This window comes from Rattus norvegicus, chromosome 1 (genome assembly GCF_036323735.1).
Source record: "Rattus norvegicus strain BN/NHsdMcwi chromosome 1, GRCr8, whole genome shotgun sequence".
Lineage (NCBI taxonomy): Eukaryota > Metazoa > Chordata > Mammalia > Rodentia > Muridae > Rattus > Rattus norvegicus.
The window spans coordinates 205593658-205613718 of NC_086019.1; the positions used below are offsets into that span (position 1 = coordinate 205593658).

The 20061-nt window shown below is 51.6% G+C and overlaps 1 protein-coding gene across 1 annotated transcript; it reads left to right on the top strand.

Moving 5' to 3' along the window:
* Positions 1–7331: 7331 nt before the first annotated feature.
* B4galnt4 (beta-1,4-N-acetyl-galactosaminyl transferase 4) lies at positions 7332–18232 on the top strand. The gene is made up of 20 exons (NM_001107562.1): positions 7332–7653; positions 10109–10212; positions 10511–10606; positions 10693–10788; positions 10874–10964; positions 11040–11140; positions 11292–11359; positions 11560–11638; positions 13052–13118; positions 13216–13350; positions 13429–13538; positions 13618–13718; positions 13798–13898; positions 13968–14853; positions 16202–16485; positions 16572–16725; positions 16828–16900; positions 16994–17147; positions 17471–17597; positions 17836–18232. Exons 1-20 carry the CDS (start codon positions 7503–7505, stop codon positions 17957–17959), a joined length of 3102 nt encoding a protein of 1033 aa, NP_001101032.1. The 5' UTR covers positions 7332–7502; the 3' UTR covers positions 17960–18232.
* The last annotated feature ends 1829 nt before the right edge of the window (positions 18233–20061 follow it).

The window sequence follows — 20061 nt, forward strand, 5'->3', positions numbered from 1 at the left end:
GGGAGCCGGGATATGTTCTATAGAGGTCTGGGGAAAGGGGGTACCTCAGCGAGTCCATGCTAAGGCGTCCCTTCCCCCTGAGGGATCAGCCACACGATGGTATAGTATAGAATAGTTTATTCAGGGCATGGGGAGGGAGTTAAGAGGGTAATAGAGCAGAGCGAGAGCGAGAGAGCAAGAGAGCGAGAGAGAGAGAGAGACAGAGAGAGAGACAGAGAGAGAGAAGGAGTAGAGAGGCCAGCCATGAGCACATGGAAAGAAGGGGGGAGGGGAATGGGGAGAGAAGGGACTGAGGAGGAAGAGGGTAAGAGCAAGAGAGCAAGAGCAGACCCTTTCTTAATATCTGTTATAAAAGGATGGGGATGAAGACATTACTTTCAACAGATAGCTACACCTTCATGGTCCTATCTCCCAAGACCAATGCTCTAGCCCAGAACTGTCTCCTAGTCCACAGGCACCATCATTGTCTTTCCTTCCCATCACTGTTGGTGACACAGTGGTGACTGCACTTGATCGACAGAAACTAGATGTTACCATCATATTAGAATCCATGTGCTGAGGAGTGGACCCCACAGAACCTGGGACTCTATGTCTGGAACCCCAGGTGTGATCGTGTGAATGAGAATGGCTCCTATTAACTCATATATTGGAATGTTTTGTTTGGTCCCCAATTGGTGAAACTGACTGGAAAGGATTAGGCGTTTTGGTCTTCACATGAAGCTCAAGAAGAAGGACGACCAAAGTGTGGATACTTCAGTCTTTCTTAGAAGGGGAGACAAAAATATTCATAGGGGGAAATACAGAGACAAAGTTTGGAGCAGAGTCTGAAGGAAAGGCGATCCAGAAACTGCCCCACCTGGGTATCCAGCCCATATACATACAGCCACCAAACCCAGACAGTATTGCTGATGCCAAGAAGTGCATGCTGACAGGAGCCTGATATAGCTGTCTCCGGAAAGGCTCTGCCAGAACATGACAAATACAGAGGCGAATGCTTGCAGCCAACCATTGAACTGAGAATGGGATCCCCATTGGAGGAGTTAGAGAAAGGATTGAAGGAACTGAAGGAGTTTTCAACCCCGTAGGAAGAACAACAATACCAACCAACCAGAGCTCCCAGGGACTAAACCACTATCCAAAGAGTACACATGGACAGACCCATGGCTCCAGCTGCACACGTAACAGAGGATGACCTTGTTGGGCACCAATGGGAGAAGCCCTTGTTCCTGCCAAGGCCCAACCCCCCAGTGTAGGGGAATGTCAGGGTGGGGAGATAGGAAGGTGTGGGTAGATGGTTTGGGAAACACCCTCATAGAAGAAGGGGGAGGGGAGACAGGATAGGAGGTTTTTGGATGGGAAACTGGGAAAGGGGATAACATTTGTTTTTCTTTTTTTTCTTTTCTTTTTTTTTTTTTTTTTTTTTTTTCCGGAGCTGGGGACCAAACCCAGGGCCTTGCACTTGCTAGGCAAGCACTCTACCACTGAGCTAAACCCCCAACCCTAGGGGATAACATTTGAAATGTAAATAAATTTAAAAATCCAATTTTAAAAAAGCACAAAAAAAGAAATATGAGTTATAAAGAGATTAAACAACTTGCTTATGGTTGCAATTAGTTGACAATAGACCAAATACTACAGATATTACAATTTTCTCCTTTATTTGAGATAATATCAAGCTATCTGTTGAAACCTTTATTACCTGCCTTATATTTTATCCATATGTAGAACTAATTTTATTAAAGTTTTGCATGAGTATCTTTAAAAAAAAAAAAAGGAGTTGGGGTTGGGGATTTAGCTCAGTGGTAAAGCGCTTGCCTAGCAAGCACAAGGCCCTGGGTTCGGTCCTCAGCTCTGAAAAAACAAACAAACAAATTTTAAAAAAGGAGTTTCAGTCTTGTTGAAAAGGGCATGGTCTTTGAGGTCTCAAAAGCCTGTATCACTCCCAGTTCTCTCTGTGTAACGAACTTTCAGGTCCAGATGTAAGCTCGTAGCTACTGCTGCAGTGCCACATCTGCCTGTTTCGTGCCGTACTCCCTAGTATGATGATCTCGGACTCTAACCCTCTGGAACCATGAGTCCCAATAAATGCTTTCTTTTAGAAGTTACTTCGGTCAGGGTGTGTCTCCACGACAATAGAAAAGTAACCAAGATGTCTGGGTCCCGTGTTTACAGTCTCTTCAAGCATAAGACAGACACATTCCTGTTATTTAAGAGACAGTTTTTACCCCTCTGCTAAAATTCCTTCCCAGGGAGGGATATAATAAATATCTACCCTTTCTCTTATGGTCCCAGTGATGAACCAAGGCATGATTCCTCCAAAGGTCGCTCTGGAGAACCAATGAGCTTAATGGGTGAGAGGATGTTCCTCACCCCACAGGCCATACCTGAAAAGCCTTACCTAGCAGTAATAAGAGCTTCCTGTAGCAGCATAAATGGACCCCCTCCTAGTTGTCTCCAGCCTATATACTCTAGCCCCTCCCTAGGCAATTAAGGTAGAGTTGCAAACAGCAGATGGTGAAGAGCAGCTGGACAGTCAAATGAGGGTCATGTGACCCACCCCAGGGCAGAGATGCATTTGCAGTTGTTCAGTTCCTTGTCAGTCTCTTGTGACAAGGTGCTTACTTAACCCTTTAACTGAAAACTCAAAGCAAGAGAAGCCTCTGCCGGGGCTGGAGAGAGGGCTCAGCAGTTAGGAGCACTTACTACTCTTGCTCAGGACCGGGGTTTGGTTCCCAGCATCCACCTCGTGACTCACAACCCTTTTAAAGACTGCAGTGCACTCTTCTGGCCCCAGAGGGGGTGGGGGTGGGGGATCCTCTACAATAAGTCCAGGCTGTCAACACACTGACCCAGCAGGTCCGATGGAGCCTCTGGCTAGCCTTTTAGATGACTATTGCATGGACTGTGGCAAAGTGCTGCCCTCACCAGAAGAGAGCTAACCTGGTTCCAACCAGTGCCCTAGATACTGAACATCCACCCCGAAGCCACAGTTAGAACATCTGATCCATGAACCCCAGGGTGGAGTTCAAGGTAGTGCCTCTCACTAATGAAATGTGATACACAGTGCTGGCAGGAGGAAGCCGCCGAGGCCCAAGTAGGCAACTCCGGGAAGCAGACCATACACAAGAGTTATTCCCGCACGGTTAAGTTCAGTGGCTCCATGGGGAGCTCCCTGTGACAGCTGACAGAGAAAGAAAAGGTTGAGTCCTGGTTTCAGATGATTTTGCATAGTACAGGGATGTCACCTGAAGGTGGACAGCTACAGTACCACAGTCCCTTCAAGGTCCACACGACGATGGCAGCAAAGTCTCTCAGTGAGCAGAACAGTACGGAGTGTGCCTGGTAGCTTGCTTTACGTGGAAGTTTGAAGGTAAGAGGCATGGACCTGTGCTGGTTCATGGGCAGGGACAGGCTGTACAGCTGGGTAGCCTGGTACTCACAAGGAACAAAGGTAGAATTTGGATGACTTAGAGGTCTAGCCTCTCTGATAACATTTACATGCACAGGGGATGAAGAATCTGCCCCATATGAACACTGACCCAAGCCACAGATGCAAACTAATAGACATCAGAACCCGGATTCCAGTCACAGGGGCTCATTTGGTTGTGGCTACTGCTGAGTGCCCAGTCACCAGCAGCAGAGAATGGCACCGACCACTGCCATCCTGAAGGGGCAGAGCTAGAATCGGGGCTTACTCTGGTTGCGGGTGCACCTTCCCTGGCAGCCTAAATGCTTCTGTCCAAATGGCAATTTATAGACTCAGCAGAGAAGCTATTCCACACAGCATAAGTCTCTCCAGTGAACTCACTGTCTGGCCATGTTCCCATTGAACAAGAAAATGGCTCCTAAAAGCTGTTTTGGTGCCAGCAGAGTGGCCATACTGTGGGACTAGGATGTACCTAGGATATGCTTGACTCTCTAGATCAGTATCTATTCTACAGCTTTCCATGGGCAGCATCCAGGGGTTCCGGGGTCAGGAGAAGAAATAGCATAATTTTGTTTCCTGTCCCTATAACTTTGGGCTCTACTGGTCTAGTGATCTTAGATTCCAAGGGACCAACCAATGCATCCTGGTTCATCCAAGATTCTAATGGGGTTAAATCTAAAAGTACCTAGTCCTTGGAGCGAGCCCCTTCAGTGCTGGACAAATACAAGAGGGTTCTACCAGGGGACAGACACATCATGGAAAAGGCTGTTATAGCAGGGGACCTACAGAGAGAATGGTCTCTGTGATGTTCAGGGTGCTAATCCTGTCTAGGAGAGATCATTGCCATGTTGTAGACAAGGTGAGTGACTCAGAAGGCAGAGATTCTTTAAGGGTGTCTCTTAGTGCCTGTAAGTCCCAAGGAAAACAACCACAGAAAACCAGATTCATCCTGTATGAACAAAACTGATAACACCACAGACCTTTTAGGAATCCAGGCATAGGCTTTCCCCACACCAGCCAAAGCTGGTGCTACCCATCAGCTCAGCCTTGTCTGAGCCCAAAGGTATTAAAATGCTCCATCAAAAAGGGTAGTTGTCGGGGCTAGAGATGGCTCAGCACTTAAGAGCACGGACTGCTCTTCCAGAGGATCTGAGTTCAATTCCCAGCACCCACATAGTTGCTCACAACTGTCTGTGACACCAGGATCCAACACCCTCATACAGACATACACATTCAGGCAAAACATCAATGCACATGAAACAAAAATAAATAAATTATTGGAAAAAGAAAGGTAGTTGTCAATGCCATTACAGCTCCGTGATTGAATAGCAAATGCTTTACCAATTAATTCCTTTGCCTCCTTTCTCCTTCTCCTGTTCCCCTCCCGTCTAACACAACATGTATTTGCTGTGGCTAATGTCTCTGTGTTCCCAACATTTACTTCTTGAACGAGTTCAAGGGGTGTGACTCAGCTACAGGAATGAATGGCCTCCAAAGGTGAACGTGAAGGTTTGACCTGGTTTCTCCGAGATGCAGCCTGTTCTGGCTAGAGAGTTTCACTGTGGCTTTCCTTTGGTTAAATCTAGTTGTGGGAGGTGAAGAGATGACTCAGCAGTTAAAAGCACTGGGTGTTCTTGCAGATGACTCAGGTTGAGTTCCCAGCACCAGCATGGCGGCTTAAAACCAGTTCCAGGAGATTCGACACCTTTTTCTGGCCTCTGTAGGCACCAGACACTCCAGACATGCATATAGGCAAAACATCCATATACATAAGGATTAAAAATCTTTAAAGAAACAAATACAGGCCTTTTTCTTTTTTAAGTGCACACTTCCATCAGTGGGGCTTGTTGTCTTATTGCCGGCTTGGTTAGGCTGAAACATTTCCCTCTGTGGTTGGGGTGGGATGTGGTCACAGCCAGATGTGTTAACAAGAGGAACAGCTGTCTAGCTGATCACGACTTGCCTACTCACCATCGTCTACCACCTTTACCCTACTTGCTGGATTCCAGGTGAAGAGAGGAGAGTCTCTGTCTTGGGTCCCCTAGAGGGTCGGGAACTCTTCCCTGCTAGTGCGCTTCTCTGCCCACTTTGCTGGCTTTCCAACATTTGCTTTCTTAAAAAATGCTATTTCTTTTCTGTCTCTGTCCAGTCAAACGTAAGTTCTATGACAGCAGAGACCTTCTCCTCCTCCTCCTCCTCCTCCTCCTCCTCCTCCTCCTCCTCCTCCTCCTCTTCCTCCTTCTTCTTCTTCTTCTTCTTCTTCTTCTTCTGCTTCACTATTACACCCTCAAATCTTCCCCTTGTGAAGATGTCTCTTAGCTGGATGACTACCAGGATGCAAAAGTGGCTACAACACGTACCTCGTAAGGGGTGTGTGTGTGTGTGTGTGTGTGTGTGTGTGTGTGTGTGTGTGTGTGTGTGTGAAACAGAGCACTATTTGAGGCAATGGTTATAACAAGGTTATAATAATGGTTATAATAGGATATAGACAAGTGCAGGAATCAGAAACAAGTCAGAACAGGGAGCCAGATGATGAGAACAGCAGGTGATGCTTGGAAGAAAGTTTAAAAAAAAAACTGTCAGAAAAAAATTAAAAGTTAAAAAAAAAAGATAGAAATGTGGCCAACTTGATTTTATGTCCTAAGGATACATAGTGATGGTGGGGCAATGTTAAAAACAAAAGGCAAGGGGCTGGGGATTTAGCTCAGTGGTAGAGCGCTTACCTAGGAAGCGCAAGGCCCGGGGTTCGGTCCCCAGCTCCGAAAAAAAGAACCAAAAAACAAACAAACAAACAAACAAACAAACAAAAGGCAAGCCAGGTGTTGTGATACATGCCTTGAATTCCAGCACTCAGAAGGCAGAGGTGAGCAGATGTCTAAGAGCTCCAAACCAACTAAGGCTACATAGTGAGACACTGTCTCAACATCATACAAACAAAACCAGCAAAGCAATCTTGCAAGCAGCACCAGTGAGTTGACAGTGGTGCTTGGGGTATGAGATGGCCCACTGCCTGCTGAGCTGGAGGCCACCCCTTAGAACAGACACCGGAAGGTGTCCAGTCATCTCCACTGGGGCACACCCACTCTAGGGTGCGAAGGTCTCTAAATGACTCCACCTCGTTCCAATGGCGTCTTTCCAATTAAGGCCATGGCATCACGGAGGAAAGGAAACTATTCAAACGGCCAGTCCACATTCCTAACCCACGAGCTCTGCAGGCTCATAGCAGCTTCTGCTACACCAACTGAAGTACCCTGGTCAGTGGCTGGAAGCTCAAGGAGAACCGGCTTGTGGTAGGTGAAAGAGAGGTGGTAGTCAGGAGGATTGGGATGCACCAGCGAGAAAGCAAATGGAGTGCACAACTGAAGCAGTCTGGACAGAACCAGCTCCATCCACCTGTCCTATTTCACAGCTAAACGAGAACATCCCAGCCTTGTTCAAGTCCGACTGAGAGATGGGCTGAGCTCCTTCTCTGTGTGTTCATTATTCCCAGCGTTTTCCCATACACGCAGCCTGATTCCCGCAGCACCCCTCGTCCCTGCCATGGCCTCTACAGTAACAACCACTTCTTACATCTCCCCGACCTCCCTGATGTCCCTCATCGCCAATTTGGTCCCTACAACCCCCGCATCCCCAAGCGCGCGGCCGACGAACACCAGGTGAATGCGCGCGTCGTGTGGATTGCTGGCACACCCTAACGCGCCACCCCGCCTCCGAGCATCACGGATTGGTTGTAAGCAGGCTGGCCGCGGCCGATTGGCTCGGGCAACGCGACCGTCGGTCCCGTTTCACGGTGGGTAGCACCGCAGCGTGGATGCTGCTCGGTCCCGCGGCGTCCAGAGGAGCGTGAGCAGCCGGGAGGGGCGGGCGGGGGAGCGCCTCAAGGAGCCGCTCCCGCCGCCCACCCCGACCGCGGCCCGAGCAGCCCGGGAGTCGTGGCCGAATCCCGTAGCCCCCGCAGCGGACAAAGGACCATGCGGTGCTGCAGGCGCTGAGCGCAGCAGGGTGGGCCGGGGGATGTGGGGCGGGGCAGGCGGGGCCGGAGGGCCGCAGCGACGCCCCTGAGTGTGGCGCCACGATGCCGTGGTTCCCGGTGAAGAAGGTCCGCAAGCAGATGAAGCTGCTGCTGCTGTTGCTGCTGCTCACCTGCGCCGCGTGGCTCACGTATGTGCACCGGAGCCTGGTGCGCCCGGGCCGCGCGCTACGCCAGCGGCTGGGCTACGGGCGAGGTACGCGATGGCGCGGGGCAAGAGGGCACGGTGTTCCCAAGGCGCGGGGGTCTGATTGCCCAGAGCCCCTGCTGTCCTGTTCCAACCAGCTCCGCTATATTGGGGGAGGGGTCGCGACTCTGTTAGGCGGGACGCCCAATGACGTCAGCAGTAACGCCAGGGACCCTCGGGACTCATCCCTAACCTTTTTGGACCCTGGAATCTGTCTTAGATCCGGTGGTGATGGAATTAACGGTGGGCCCTTGGGGGAACCGGTGCCCTCAGCCAAGAGGCCTGTCAGGCCATTGCCTACTTAGCAGGGCCTCAGTTTCCTCATCTGTTGGAGGGTGGGGAGGTAAGGGTGGTGTTGAGGGATCCAGCTGCCTGGAGTGGCCAGAACAGCTGGAAACCCTGGGTTCACCTGTGACTGAAATGCCTGTGGGCTAGGGACCAATGCTAACTTGAGTAAACGCTTGTTGTAGTCTGCACACTTAAGAGTGGGTAGAGGATACACAAAGCAACTTAGGCCTGGTAAACCCTGAGGGCAAGAAGCTGGGGAGAACCTCCGGAGGTGGTGGCCACCATCACACACACCCTTTGCGGGGAAAGCTTCAGAGCAGGGTGAACATCAGTGACAGCTAGGTAGAAAAAGACCAGGGGAGGAACCTGGAGATTCCTAACCAAGCCAGATAGAGCTCCGCCTGATCTTTGTGAAGGAAGCTGATGAGCTGAGGATTTAATGGGAGGGGAGCAAGTGTCTGCTCTCAAAGTCTCAGAGCAGGGACACTGGCTCACAACGTCCTAGTCCACTCCACCTGATGGATCCAGAACTCCCTTTTCAGCCCTGCTCCTGTCTCCTGCCTGCAGAGGCCCCCTGCCTCCTCATATGCCTGGACAATTGTTTCCGCTCATCTTCCACCAGATCCTGAGCCAAGGATCTGAGACAGCTCCCAGCCCCCAAGAAAATCTATGGGTCATCCCAATCTATGTACCTTATTAGCTATGACATCTTCAAGATATCCTGCCACAGCTCTATCCCTAAGAGATAAGTCTGGACCCAGAACTGACCTAGTACCCAATAAAGCCAGCCCTCATCAGCTGCTCTTGTGGGTTCAGCTGACTTCCTGAGCGATTTGTTTCTGTCTGAGACTAACCAGGAAGGAGTGAAGACAGGGAGCCCCACTGTTGAAAGTTAATCATTAGGGCACCTGGCTCTGACTCCTCCTAGGTGGGTTGAAAATCAGCCCTGCCCAATGGCACTGCTAGAAGCAGCCTGGGCTGCACAGATGGAGCCCTAGCCACACACACTCTACTCTGGGCTGAAGCCCCATCTCCTATCTGGGCACCTGGGACCCACCAGGCACCACAAGGCATGTGAGAATTTGAGCAGCTGCATGTGCCTAAGACTTTCCTGACAGTGTAGTCAGTCTTCCATACGGGCAACATTCAGTGGGTGTCCAGCAGCCTGCGCTTACAGATATCTCCAAGTGAGAATGGGATAGACACCTCTTTCCACGCCCTCTGTGCTGAGGCTTAGCCCCTGCAAGGCCGCGGTGTTGGCCTGAGCTGAGACCCCACTTCAGAAAGTTCCCATTGTACTCAAAATGCCTAGACTTAGCTTGATGGGTTATGGGTATCCAGGCCAGGCTCTGGGAATTTGACCGGGAGTCTTACTTACTTCCTGACTTGTCAAAGAAGGATCTAGAATGTGGAGCGCCACCAAAATTTCAAGGGAGGAGACCATACAGGCAGCCCCTCACCTAGAGACTGTTCAGACTTGTCTGGTGTCAGCTGTACCTTCCAATAGCCTAGCTTCTGAGATCTGCACCTAAGGGCAGATGTAGATGCAAGGCGTGGCTTTGAAACAGGAAGGATTCCTGAATCTAGTGTCTCTCACTGGAAGCCTCAGGAGGGGTGGGACTGGGATAAAGTGAATTGGAGACTCAAGTCCAGAAGAGTGGACACCTGGGAATATGGTGGGCATGCAACTTACGGAGAAGGTCCAAGAAGTGGGACAAAACAAGGTACAGGAGCAGTCTACCCCAAACTGGAGGAACCATAGTGGACATGTCTTATCTAGAGAGAGTGGACATATATATCTAGAGAGAGGAGGCAAACACCCCAGCACACGGGAAAGGCATCAAGGGTGTGAGTCCATCTGGAATTCTTCCCAAGAATGGATTTCTCCCATTCTAAGAGGATCACCAGATGGGTGTGAGTGTGTATAGTTTCACACTAGCCTGAGTGTATATATAGCCCTGCTCCCGGTTCTCACTGGAGACTGGGGAAGAGCTGGTAAAAAAGACTCTTGCTTTGAATCGCCCACCCAAGGTAGGGTCTAGAAGGGCCCCCAAATGACGGAGCAGAAGTGGAGGCTTTAGCAATCCTCCTTGCCCTGCCCCTCCAGCTGACCCCAACAACAAAGATACTAGCTTTAGAGGGTCTGAGCTCTAACACGCTTCCCATACATCTGCAGACGGTGAGAAGCTGACTGGTGTGACCGATAGCCGGGGTGTCCGGGTGGCATCATCCACACAGAGGGCAGAGGACTCTAGTGAAAGCCATGAAGAGGAGCAGGCGGTAAGGAGTGACCGGGAAAACCCTATTCACAAGGAGCCAGTCTCTCGGATGGATAGATATGGCCACGGGTTGTAGGGGAGCCCAGCCTGGATACTGTGTCTGGGTAGTCATGAATGGTATGCAGTCTTATCAGTGACCGCAAATCTGCTGAGGGTACCTGTGTGGAGAATACATAGGTGATGTGACTGGATGTCCAAAAGGGGAACCATGAAGTTCTACTCTGTGTGTGTCTAGACGGACTGTGCAGTTGGGCCACTTCCTGCCTTTAGAACTCTGACATGGCTACTCTTTCTTGCAGCCTGAGGGGCGGGGCCCAAACATGCTGTTTCCTGGAGGAGCTAGAAAGCCACCCCCACTGAACCTCACCCATCAGACACCCCCATGGCGGGAAGAGGTGAGCTCTGTTGAGTTGGGCTGGGCTGGGTTGGGAGGAGGGGTGGAACAGACTGTATAACAGCTAACGTCCCTTCTGACCCCTAGTTCAAAGGACAGGTGAACCTGCACGTGTTTGAGGACTGGTGTGGGGGTGCTGTGGGCCACTTGAGAAGAAACCTACACTTCCCACTATTTCCTCATGTGAGTACCTCAGGAACATACAGGTTGGCCAGGTGGGCAAGGCAGGCACTGAGCTGTGAGTCAGTGGCTGCTGCACTGCCTACAGACCCGCACGACGGTGACAAAGTTAGCCGTGTCCCCTAAGTGGAAGAACTATGGACTCCGGATTTTTGGCTTCATCCACCCAGCCAGAGATGGTGAGTAGGTTGGGGATGGCAGGGGCAGAATGTCTTGAACAGTTCAGCTTCCTGAGCCTCTGTCCTGTGGACTAGGAGACGTCCAGTTCTCTGTGGCTTCGGATGACAACTCTGAGTTCTGGCTGAGTTTGGATGAGAGCCCAGCAGCTGCTCAGCTTATAGCCTTTGTGGGCAAGGTAGGTTCTGCCCTCTTGCCCTAGCTCCTCTGTCTACACCACATCTGTCTTCACTGGACCTCCTGCAGCTTCTTGGGAGTACAGACGGAATGTGTCCGATGCCCACAAGGAGAATGTGGTCATTCCTTTGTCCCCCTTGCATCACCCCTAGACTGGCTCTGAGTGGACCGCACCTGGAGAATTCACCAAGTTCAGCTCCCAGGTGTCTAAGCCACGGCGGTGAGTAACTTAAGAATGTATGTATTCACATGTGTGTGCACATCTGTGTTGGTGTATGAGAGGGAGGCTGGGTATTGCTCTTGCCCATGTTACATAAGTCTTCCTGAGGGACCATCCCAGAGGAATGTGAGATTCTGTCTTCTTCCTCTGCGCTCTTACTCTATTTGGCGGGAGACAACTTTAGTTCCTTATGTCCACAGGCTCATGGCCTCCAGGAGATACTACTTTGAACTGCTTCACAAGCAAGATGACAAGGGTTCAGACCATGTGGAAGTGGGTGTGAGTGCGGCCTGCCCTCTGAAGGAGCCCCAAAGACCGCAGCTCCCCAACCCTATCCACTTCCTCTGTCTTTGGACAGTCACTGCAGGGTGGTTTCCAACCAGAAGGGATTTCCAGTCTAGGAGATAAAGCAGAAATTTGGGGACATGGACCAGGGTCAGGAGGGTATATTATGCCTGCTGGATGTTCAGAGGGTCTGCACTGAAAAGTGGCCCTTCACCAGGAGACATGGGGAAGAAAGAGTGTACGGCAGGAAGTGTAGTATATGAATTCTGTGCCTGGAGGACCAGCCCCCATTTTATGGCATCGTCTGAGACTCCAAGAATTCTGGTAGCCAGATCAGGCCAGACCTGCAACGCTGTGCTGAACTCCTCAGACTGTCGTGGGAGACTCAGAGAGTTGAGATTGTTGCATGCCAGGAATCCCTCTGACCTGTGTGGAACATGAGAAGTCGAGGGGCAGAGCCATGGAAGTGTACTGGCTTTTTATTGCCGTGATTGTCTCTGTAACAAAATACTTGACAAGAAGCAACTTAAGGGAGAGTTTATTTCAGCTCACGGTTTGAAGATTCAGTCCATGTTGGAGGAGAAGTCCTGGCAGCAGGAGTGTGAACTAGCTGGTTACATTGCATCTCATCCAGGAACTGAGAGAGATACACGCTAGTGCTTAGCTTACTTTCAAGTCACTGGAAGTTTGTCTCCAGGGATTCTAGAACCTGTTAGATTGAAAGTTAGTGTCAGCCACCACGGGGAAGAAACACGGGTAGCTGGGAGATAGGGAGGAGGGTTTGACAGCAAGACAGCCTCGAGGATGAAGTGCAGTGACCACAGTAGCATTGATGGTTCTCGGCCTCAGCACCTCAGTACATGTCACGCAGCTCAGAAAAATGGAGACTCGGTGTTTTGATGGTCGGAGGGAAGAGAGCAAAAGTACTGATACAAAGGTCCCAGATGAGCTGGCAGAAGTGCCCAGTCAGTCCCCAAGGAGCACTGACTGAATAGAGGTGGGAAGGAACTCATCTGCAAAGAAACTCAGGAGCCTCCATGGAGCTGGGGCTTGAGGAGGGCCACCTGGTGGCAGATACTAGGTCCAGGGCTGAGGCAAAATCCAGCAGTGACCTCCGGAAAGCAACATGCAAAACCAGAGAGAAAATGGGGTCAGAAGTTATAATCAGCAACCTTGAGAGGAAGAAGGGAGGGAGGAGGGAGGAAGGAGCATTGGATTGGGTCCAGATCTGCCCCTTGAACTCCTTAACCTTCTGGGCCTTCTGACAGTTGCCTCTTCCTTAAGCCCCTCCTACTCTCCCCACCAAGTGTCTGGCATCCTTTGAGGATTTTCACTCTAGTCCCTTACCCATGAACTAAGGAAAGCCACCTACCAGGACCCAACCTCTTTCTATCCCCACACCCCCAGTGGCGAGCTTTCCTGCCGGGTCTGAAGTTCGAGATCATTGGTTCTGCTCACATCTCCCTGTACACAGGTGCGGGCTGGGTGTCTCCTCGGGGGAGTGGCTGGGTTCCCAGGGGCTCGGCATGGGCATGGGTCGGCTGAGGTTCCAGATACCCTCCTACTCCTAGATGAGTCATCTCTGAAGATGGACCATGTGGCCCATGTGCCTCAGTCTCCAGCTAGCCATGTAGGAGGATACCCAGCACAGGAGGAGCCCAGCGCCGACATGCTGCATCCAGACCCCAGGGACACCTTCTTCCTCAGTGAGAGGAGGCTCCAGAGGAGGGTGAGGATGGAGTGGGGCGAGGGCCAGGCCACCAAGTGACTGTCCTTCTTTATAGCTCCGCGGATGGAACCTTTGAGCCTGGAGAATGTGCTAGAACCCTGTGCCTATGCACCTACCTATGTCCTCAAGGATTTCCCCATAGCCAGATACCAAGGACTGCAGTTCGTAAGTGCCTGGCGAGGGAGGCTTCTTAAAGCTACCGTTTGCCCCAGGCCCTAGCCCTAAGCTGTCGGCCCTGCTGCAGGTGTACCTGTCCTTCATCTATCCCAATGACCATACCCGTCTCACTCACATGGAGACAGAGAACAAGTGCTTCTACCGTGAGTCCCCGCTTTACCTGGAAAGGTAGGTGGGGGTGTGGCCTATCTGAAGTGAGGATGAGGAACCTCGTGAGGAAGGTCTCTGATACACTCTTCTCCCTCAGGTTCGGGTTCTATAAATACATGAAAATGGACAAGGAGGAAGGAGAGGAAGATGAGGAAGAAGAAGTTCAGCGTAGAGCCTTCCTCTTCCTCAACCCAGATGGTGAGTGTCTCACTCCTGCCCTCCCAGCTCAAATGCCAGATACTTTTGCTTACCAGACGCTCTCTGCAGACTTCCTGGATGATGAAGATGAGCAGGAACTGTTAGACAGCCTGGAGCCCACTGATGCATCCCTACAGCAGAGCCACAGGACCCCCACCCCAGCAGCCTCCCCTGAAACTACAGCCAGCCCTACCCCACCTACGACTAGTCCTCTGGATGAGCAGACCCTCAGACATTCCCGGGCACTGAATTGGGCCCCACGCCCCCTGCCCCTCTTCTTGGGGCGAGCCCCGCCTCCCCGAACCTCGGAGAAGTCGTCTTCAAAAGTGTATGTGACCAGGGTACGACCTGGACAGCGGGCTTCCCCAAGGGCATTGAGAGACTCGCCCTGGCCACCCTTCCCTGGTGTCTTCCTGCGCCCCAAGCCTCTGCCCAGAGTACAGCTACGGGTGCCCCCGCATCCACCTCGGACCCAGGGCTATAGGACCAGTAGCCCCAAGGTCACAGAACTAAGGCCCCCAGTCAGGGCACAGACCAACCAGGGAGGCCAGGAGGGCCAGTTGCACGGACAAGGACTCATGGTGCCCACGGTGGACTTGAACTCCTCAGTGGAAACACAGTCTGTGACCTCCTTCCTGAGCTTATCTCAGGTATCTAGACCACAGCTGCCTGGAGAGGGTGAAGAAGGGGAGGACGGGGCCCCTGGTGATGAGGCCACATCAGAAGACAGTGAGGAAGAGGAGGAGCAGGCTGCTGGGCGGCCGCTGGGCCGCTGGCGTGAGGATGCTATTGACTGGCAGCGCACATTCAGCGTGGGCGCCATGGACTTCGAGCTGCTGCGCTCCGACTGGAACGACCTGCGCTGTAACGTGTCCGGGAACCTGCAGCTTCCTGAGACCGAAGCAGTGGACGTGGTGGCTCAGTACATGGAGCGGCTTAATGCACGGCATGGCGGGTACGGGACAGGTGGCTACCTGAAGAGAAGGCATGCTGGTGTCTGCAGGGATTTCAGAACGTCCTTGGCTCGCAGCAGCTCTTTGATCCCCTTCCTCCTCTCTGTAACTTGTGTCTTGCTTATCCAGGTTGAAGGGCTCTCTGGAGCCCCACTCAAGACTGACTTCTCTCCTCACTGCCAATTCCCACATCTGTCACCTTAGACCTAGACCCAAGAATGAATCCAAACTATAGGGAACAGTAGTCAGGCTTAGCCAGATTGTGAGCAGACAGCCATTTCGGGGGCCAGAGACACCAAGTGTCAAGCTCAGGAACCTTAGACCTCTCCTTGTGGAACACTTCAGGGTCTTAATTAGGGACCGTGTCTACTCAAGGAGACCTTGGTTTCCTAGGCCTCGGGCATCCAACTTATTTCTACACCATTTCAAAGGAGATTAGGGCCACAGTTTGTCTTGGAGGGAGTTCTTATGAAGAGCGGTTCTGTTCACCGACTGCCTTGAGGAAAGGGAGGAACCTGTGGGCCTTGATGAACTCAGGGACATCAGGACAAGGTGTCTAGCAGCCAGTGGAGAGAGCCGAGCTCAACACGAAGTTTTGAACAGGACAGGGGTTTCTACACAGATTTGCTGCTGCTCCAGAGGGCAAGAGCATGGCAGTCCTCAAAAGGGGCAGTGAGACCTTTCCCACCATTGGTGATGTTGGACAGACCTACGTGGCTCAGAGGGCAGGTCTCCTGAGCTTGAGGGCCAGTCTCATGGTCTTTATAGTACTGTTCACTGTGAGTGATCATAGGCATATCTGGGTGCTATGGTGTAGGTGACCCCAAGGAGTAACCTAAAGTGTTTGGTTGGGGGCAAAGGTTCCTGATTTGGGTAGGGTTGAATCACAGGACTCCCATCTGAGGACATGCCAATGGTCTCCTATAAAAGAGTACTGCAGTCATCAGAGGGTGGGAAGCAGAATAAAAAGCCTAAGACCTGAGGCAAAGTGGGGGGCCTGCTGAGGGTATGGGGGGACACATGGGAGAACCAACAGCTTCCTCCTGATGGTTCTGTGGGAGGCTAACCGTAGAAGACTGAGACATCACCTCAGGACAAAGAAAATCAGGCAAAGGGAGACATCTGGGGGAACTTGACAATCCTGGGCTCACAGCGCCTCCTAGTGTAGCCTTTCCTATTTCCTGCTGGGCCGGGGAAATGAGACGTGGGAAGGTCAACCTGTGTTTGGGAGCGATGGAGCGGGTTGCAGTTGTAATGCGATCTGGGGAGTGCACTCACGTGGTTCTCGGGGGTTTAGGGGGAGGCGTTGAGTGGAGCTACAACCCTCGGTTAATCAGCTCTGCCTCGCAGGCGCTTCTCGCTTCTACGCATCGTGAACGTGGAAAAGCGCCGCGACTCCGCACGCGGAAGCCGCTTCCTCCTGGAACTGGAATTGCAAGAGCGCGGAGGCAGCCGCCAGCGCCTTTCAGAATATGTCTTCCTGCGATTGCCGGGAGCCCGCGTTGGGGACGAAGATGGAGACAGTCCCGAGCCCCCTCCTGCCGCCTCCAGCCACCCAGACAGTCGCCCAGAGCTCTGCCGGCCCTTGCACCTGGCCTGGCGTCAGGATGTCATGGTTCATTTCATTGTACCAGGTATGTGCATCTCTATGAGGGGGTGGGGTGGGAGGTGGGAACCATTCGGTCCAGCCATGCTGCTTCAGTGGCACCCCCTCTTCCAGTGAAGAATCAGGCGCGCTGGGTAGTGCAGTTCCTGGCAGATATGACTGCGCTGCATGTGCAGACGGGGGACTCCTACTTCAACATCATCTTGGTGGACTTTGAGAGCGAGGACATGGATGTGGAGCGGGCCCTGCGTGCGGCTCAGCTACCTCGGTAACGAAGTTTACCGCCACCACTTAGGGAAGCCAAGGATCTTTCCTCTCCTGACACCGTCCACCCCACTTACTGACTGCTGTGATTCCTTCGCTTCTCCAGGTACCAGTACTTGAGACGAACTGGAAACTTCGAGCGCTCTGCAGGCCTGCAAACTGGAGTTGATGCAGTGGAGGTCTGTGGGCCAGTCAAGGGCTTAGGGGAAAGAAATGAGGGTGCTGAGCTCACCTTGGGGAGGTGAGCAGGGCTCAGACCTCCCAACCTACAGGACCCCAGCAGCATCGTTTTCCTCTGTGACCTGCACATCCACTTCCCGCCTAACATCCTGGACAGCATCCGCAAGCATTGTGTGGAGGGCAAGCTGGCCTTCGCCCCTGTGGTCATGCGTCTGGGCTGTGGGAGCTCACCGTGGGACCCACATGGTAAGGACCTGAGTGTTCCCCAGGAACTCCAGGTTCTCACAACCACCAGGGCAAAATTCAAGCCTAACCTCCCCGGTAAGCCTAGGACCCTATCTATACATACTTCACAGTACCCAGGAGGACAAGATCATGCAGAGTTCATGACACCCTTTCCTCAGTGAGCCTATGAGTTATGAACAAATACCAGACACACACACACACACACCCTCCCTCCCCAGAGTCTCCAAAATAAGACTTCTTAGAATTCCTCCCAGGGTCCTCCAGCCTCCCTGGGGAGAAAATGTTAAAGACCACTCCCTTATGGTTATCCTCCCCACCCCAAGGTTACTGGGAGGTGAATGGATTTGGTCTCTTTGGAATCTACAAATCAGACTTTGACCGAGTGGGAGGCATGAACACTGAGGAGTTCCGTGACCAGTGGGGAGGCGAGGACTGGGAACTTCTGGACAGGTGACTACCCTCCCCTACCTCATACCGGGACACCTCATCCTCCTCCAATGAGAGGATGGAATGACAGAGCCCCACCTGTCAGGGTCTTAGAGATCCACAAAATCCCTCCCATCTACCCTACTCCCGAGATCCCTTCCCACGCCCCCCTCCCCCGCGCCCCCGGCTCCTGCAGTCGCAAAGGCAGCCCTGAGTCACAGCACCTGAGCCAGGGTGCTGACATCCCACCCACTTATCCCAGGGTCCTGCAGGCAGGGCTGGAGGTGGAGAGGCTTCGACTTCGACATTTCTACCACCACTATCACTCAAAGCGAGGCATGTGGGCCACACGCAGCCGCAAGGGTGCCCGCGCACATCGATCCTGAAGACCCAGCTGCCCTCTGTGCCACGGGGCCTTGGCGCAGCAGGGTTGAAGCTGCATCCTGACCTTGATTGGGGCCACCTGTGCTGGCCCCTAAATGCCTCCTCTGTGACTCCAGATAGGCAGCGTTCACGGCAGGGCAGGCACCTTGATCCCCACACTCCCTGATGATTTCTGTGAAATTTTCTGTAGCAATGACATTGTTTTCAGAATTTACAAGAGTTCTGTCTGTTCTGTTTTTTATTCAGAATGAAATGAAATATTTTTTTTAGTTCTGACTTGTTTTCTGTGACTGTTCTCTTGGTGAGGCTGAGCTCTGGTTTCTAGGGTGGCTGTGGGCAATGCAGGCTCTGCTCCCACACCCACTTCCTGCCTGGGGCTTCTGTTTCCACCGGCTTTCTGTGGAGCCTGGCTACTCAGGAAGGACGCTGCACGAGGACTTCCCACATAGCAACTGCTGTGGAGCCAGCATGTGTGGTTACACCAAGTCTCCAGAGTGACCTTGGTCTGTCACCCCACACAGCCCGAGCAGACACACTGAAGCCCCCAATTACCCACATCGCCTTCTCTGTATCTAGATGAAGTTCCGATACTCGGATGCTTTGCAAGAAAAGCATTGGAGAGATGGCTAGAGATGGCTCAGTAGTTAAGAGCACTGGTTGCTCTTCCAAGGGATCTAGGTTCAGTTTCCAGCACCCACGAGCACCCACATGGTTGTTCACAATTATCTCCGACTCCAGGGGTCCAACATTCTCTTCTGACATCTCAGGTTACCCAGTACACATACATATGTTAGACAAAGTACACATATATAAAATAAACAATCTTTAAATAGCAGCAGCAGGAAAAGGAAGAAGAGGAGGAGAAGGTGACATTTTACGAGTCAGACATAGTGGCATATACCTTTAATCCCAGAAGATGGGAGAGAGATTGTCCTATCTCTGTGCCCTGGGTACATAATGAGACCCTGCCTCAAAAAATAAAAAAGAAGAAGGCAGCATGCTACCAGGGCTGTCAAGATGAATCAACTGCTGACTCTGAGACTCACATAGAACTAAGTCCTACAAAGTCGTCCTCTGACCTACACAGGCATGGCACACGCACATAAAGGCAAAGCACTGCAAATTAAAGAAAAAAAATAATAAATGATGTGGGCTGGAGCTGGAGAGCTGGCTCAGCAGGTGACGTTTGCTGCTCCCAGCACCCACGTGGTGATGGCTCATAACCATCCATGACCCCAGTTCCAAGAGAACCAATACTCTTCTGATGTCCACATGTACCAGGCATTCACCAGGCATGCACATGCATGTGAAACAATACATATTCATACATACATGTAGGCCAGACTCTCATGAGCACATTCACTAAAAATGTGAGCTAGAGGGGGCTGGAGAGATGGCTCAGTGGTTAAGAGCACTGACTGCTCTTCCAGAGGTCCTGAGTTCAATTCCCAGTAACCACATGGTGGCTCACAACCATCTGTAATAGACTCTTCTGAAGACAGCTATAGCATATATATATAATATATATATTATATATATATATTAAATGTGAGCTAGAAAGACACTTGGGCACTGCTGCTCTTCCAAAGAAACTACTAGGTTCCCAGCGCCCATATCAGGCAATTCATAATTCCCTGTAACTTTCAGATCCAGGGGATCCAACGTTCCCTTCTGCTCTCTGTGAACACCCACACAGAGATGGCACACACACACACACACACACACACACACACACACACACACACACACACATATGTAAAATATAAAATCCTTTTAAATGAAAAAGAAAACTAGTGTAATGATATACCCATGTAAGATCTACCACTCAGAAAACTAAGCAGGAAGGTCTCGAGACTCTGTGTCAAAGTGAGGTGGAGAATACAGGACATCAAAAAAGAAATATTCTGGGGCTGGAGAGATGGCTCAGCGGTTAAGAGCACCCGACTGCTCTTCCAGAGGTCATGAGTTCAATTCCCAGCAACCACATGGTGGCTCACAACCATCTGTAAAGAGATCTGATGCCCTCTTCTGGTGTATCTGAAGACAGCTACAGTGTACTTATATATAATAAATAAATAAATCTTTAAAAAAAAAAAAGAAATAT

Excerpts from the sequence above, each read along its gene's own strand:
- B4galnt4 (NM_001107562.1), top strand. The coding sequence starts at position 7,503 with ATGCCGTGGTTCCCGGTGAAGAAGGTCCGCAAGCAGATGAAGCTGCTG. Across the intron at positions 7,654-10,108 it reads GCGGCTGGGCTACGGGCGAG|ACGGTGAGAAGCTGACTGGT; the intron begins GTACGCGATGGC and ends ATACATCTGCAG. Across the intron at positions 11,639-13,051 it reads CAGACCATGTGGAAGTGGGT|TGGCGAGCTTTCCTGCCGGG; the intron begins GTGAGTGCGGCC and ends CCACACCCCCAG.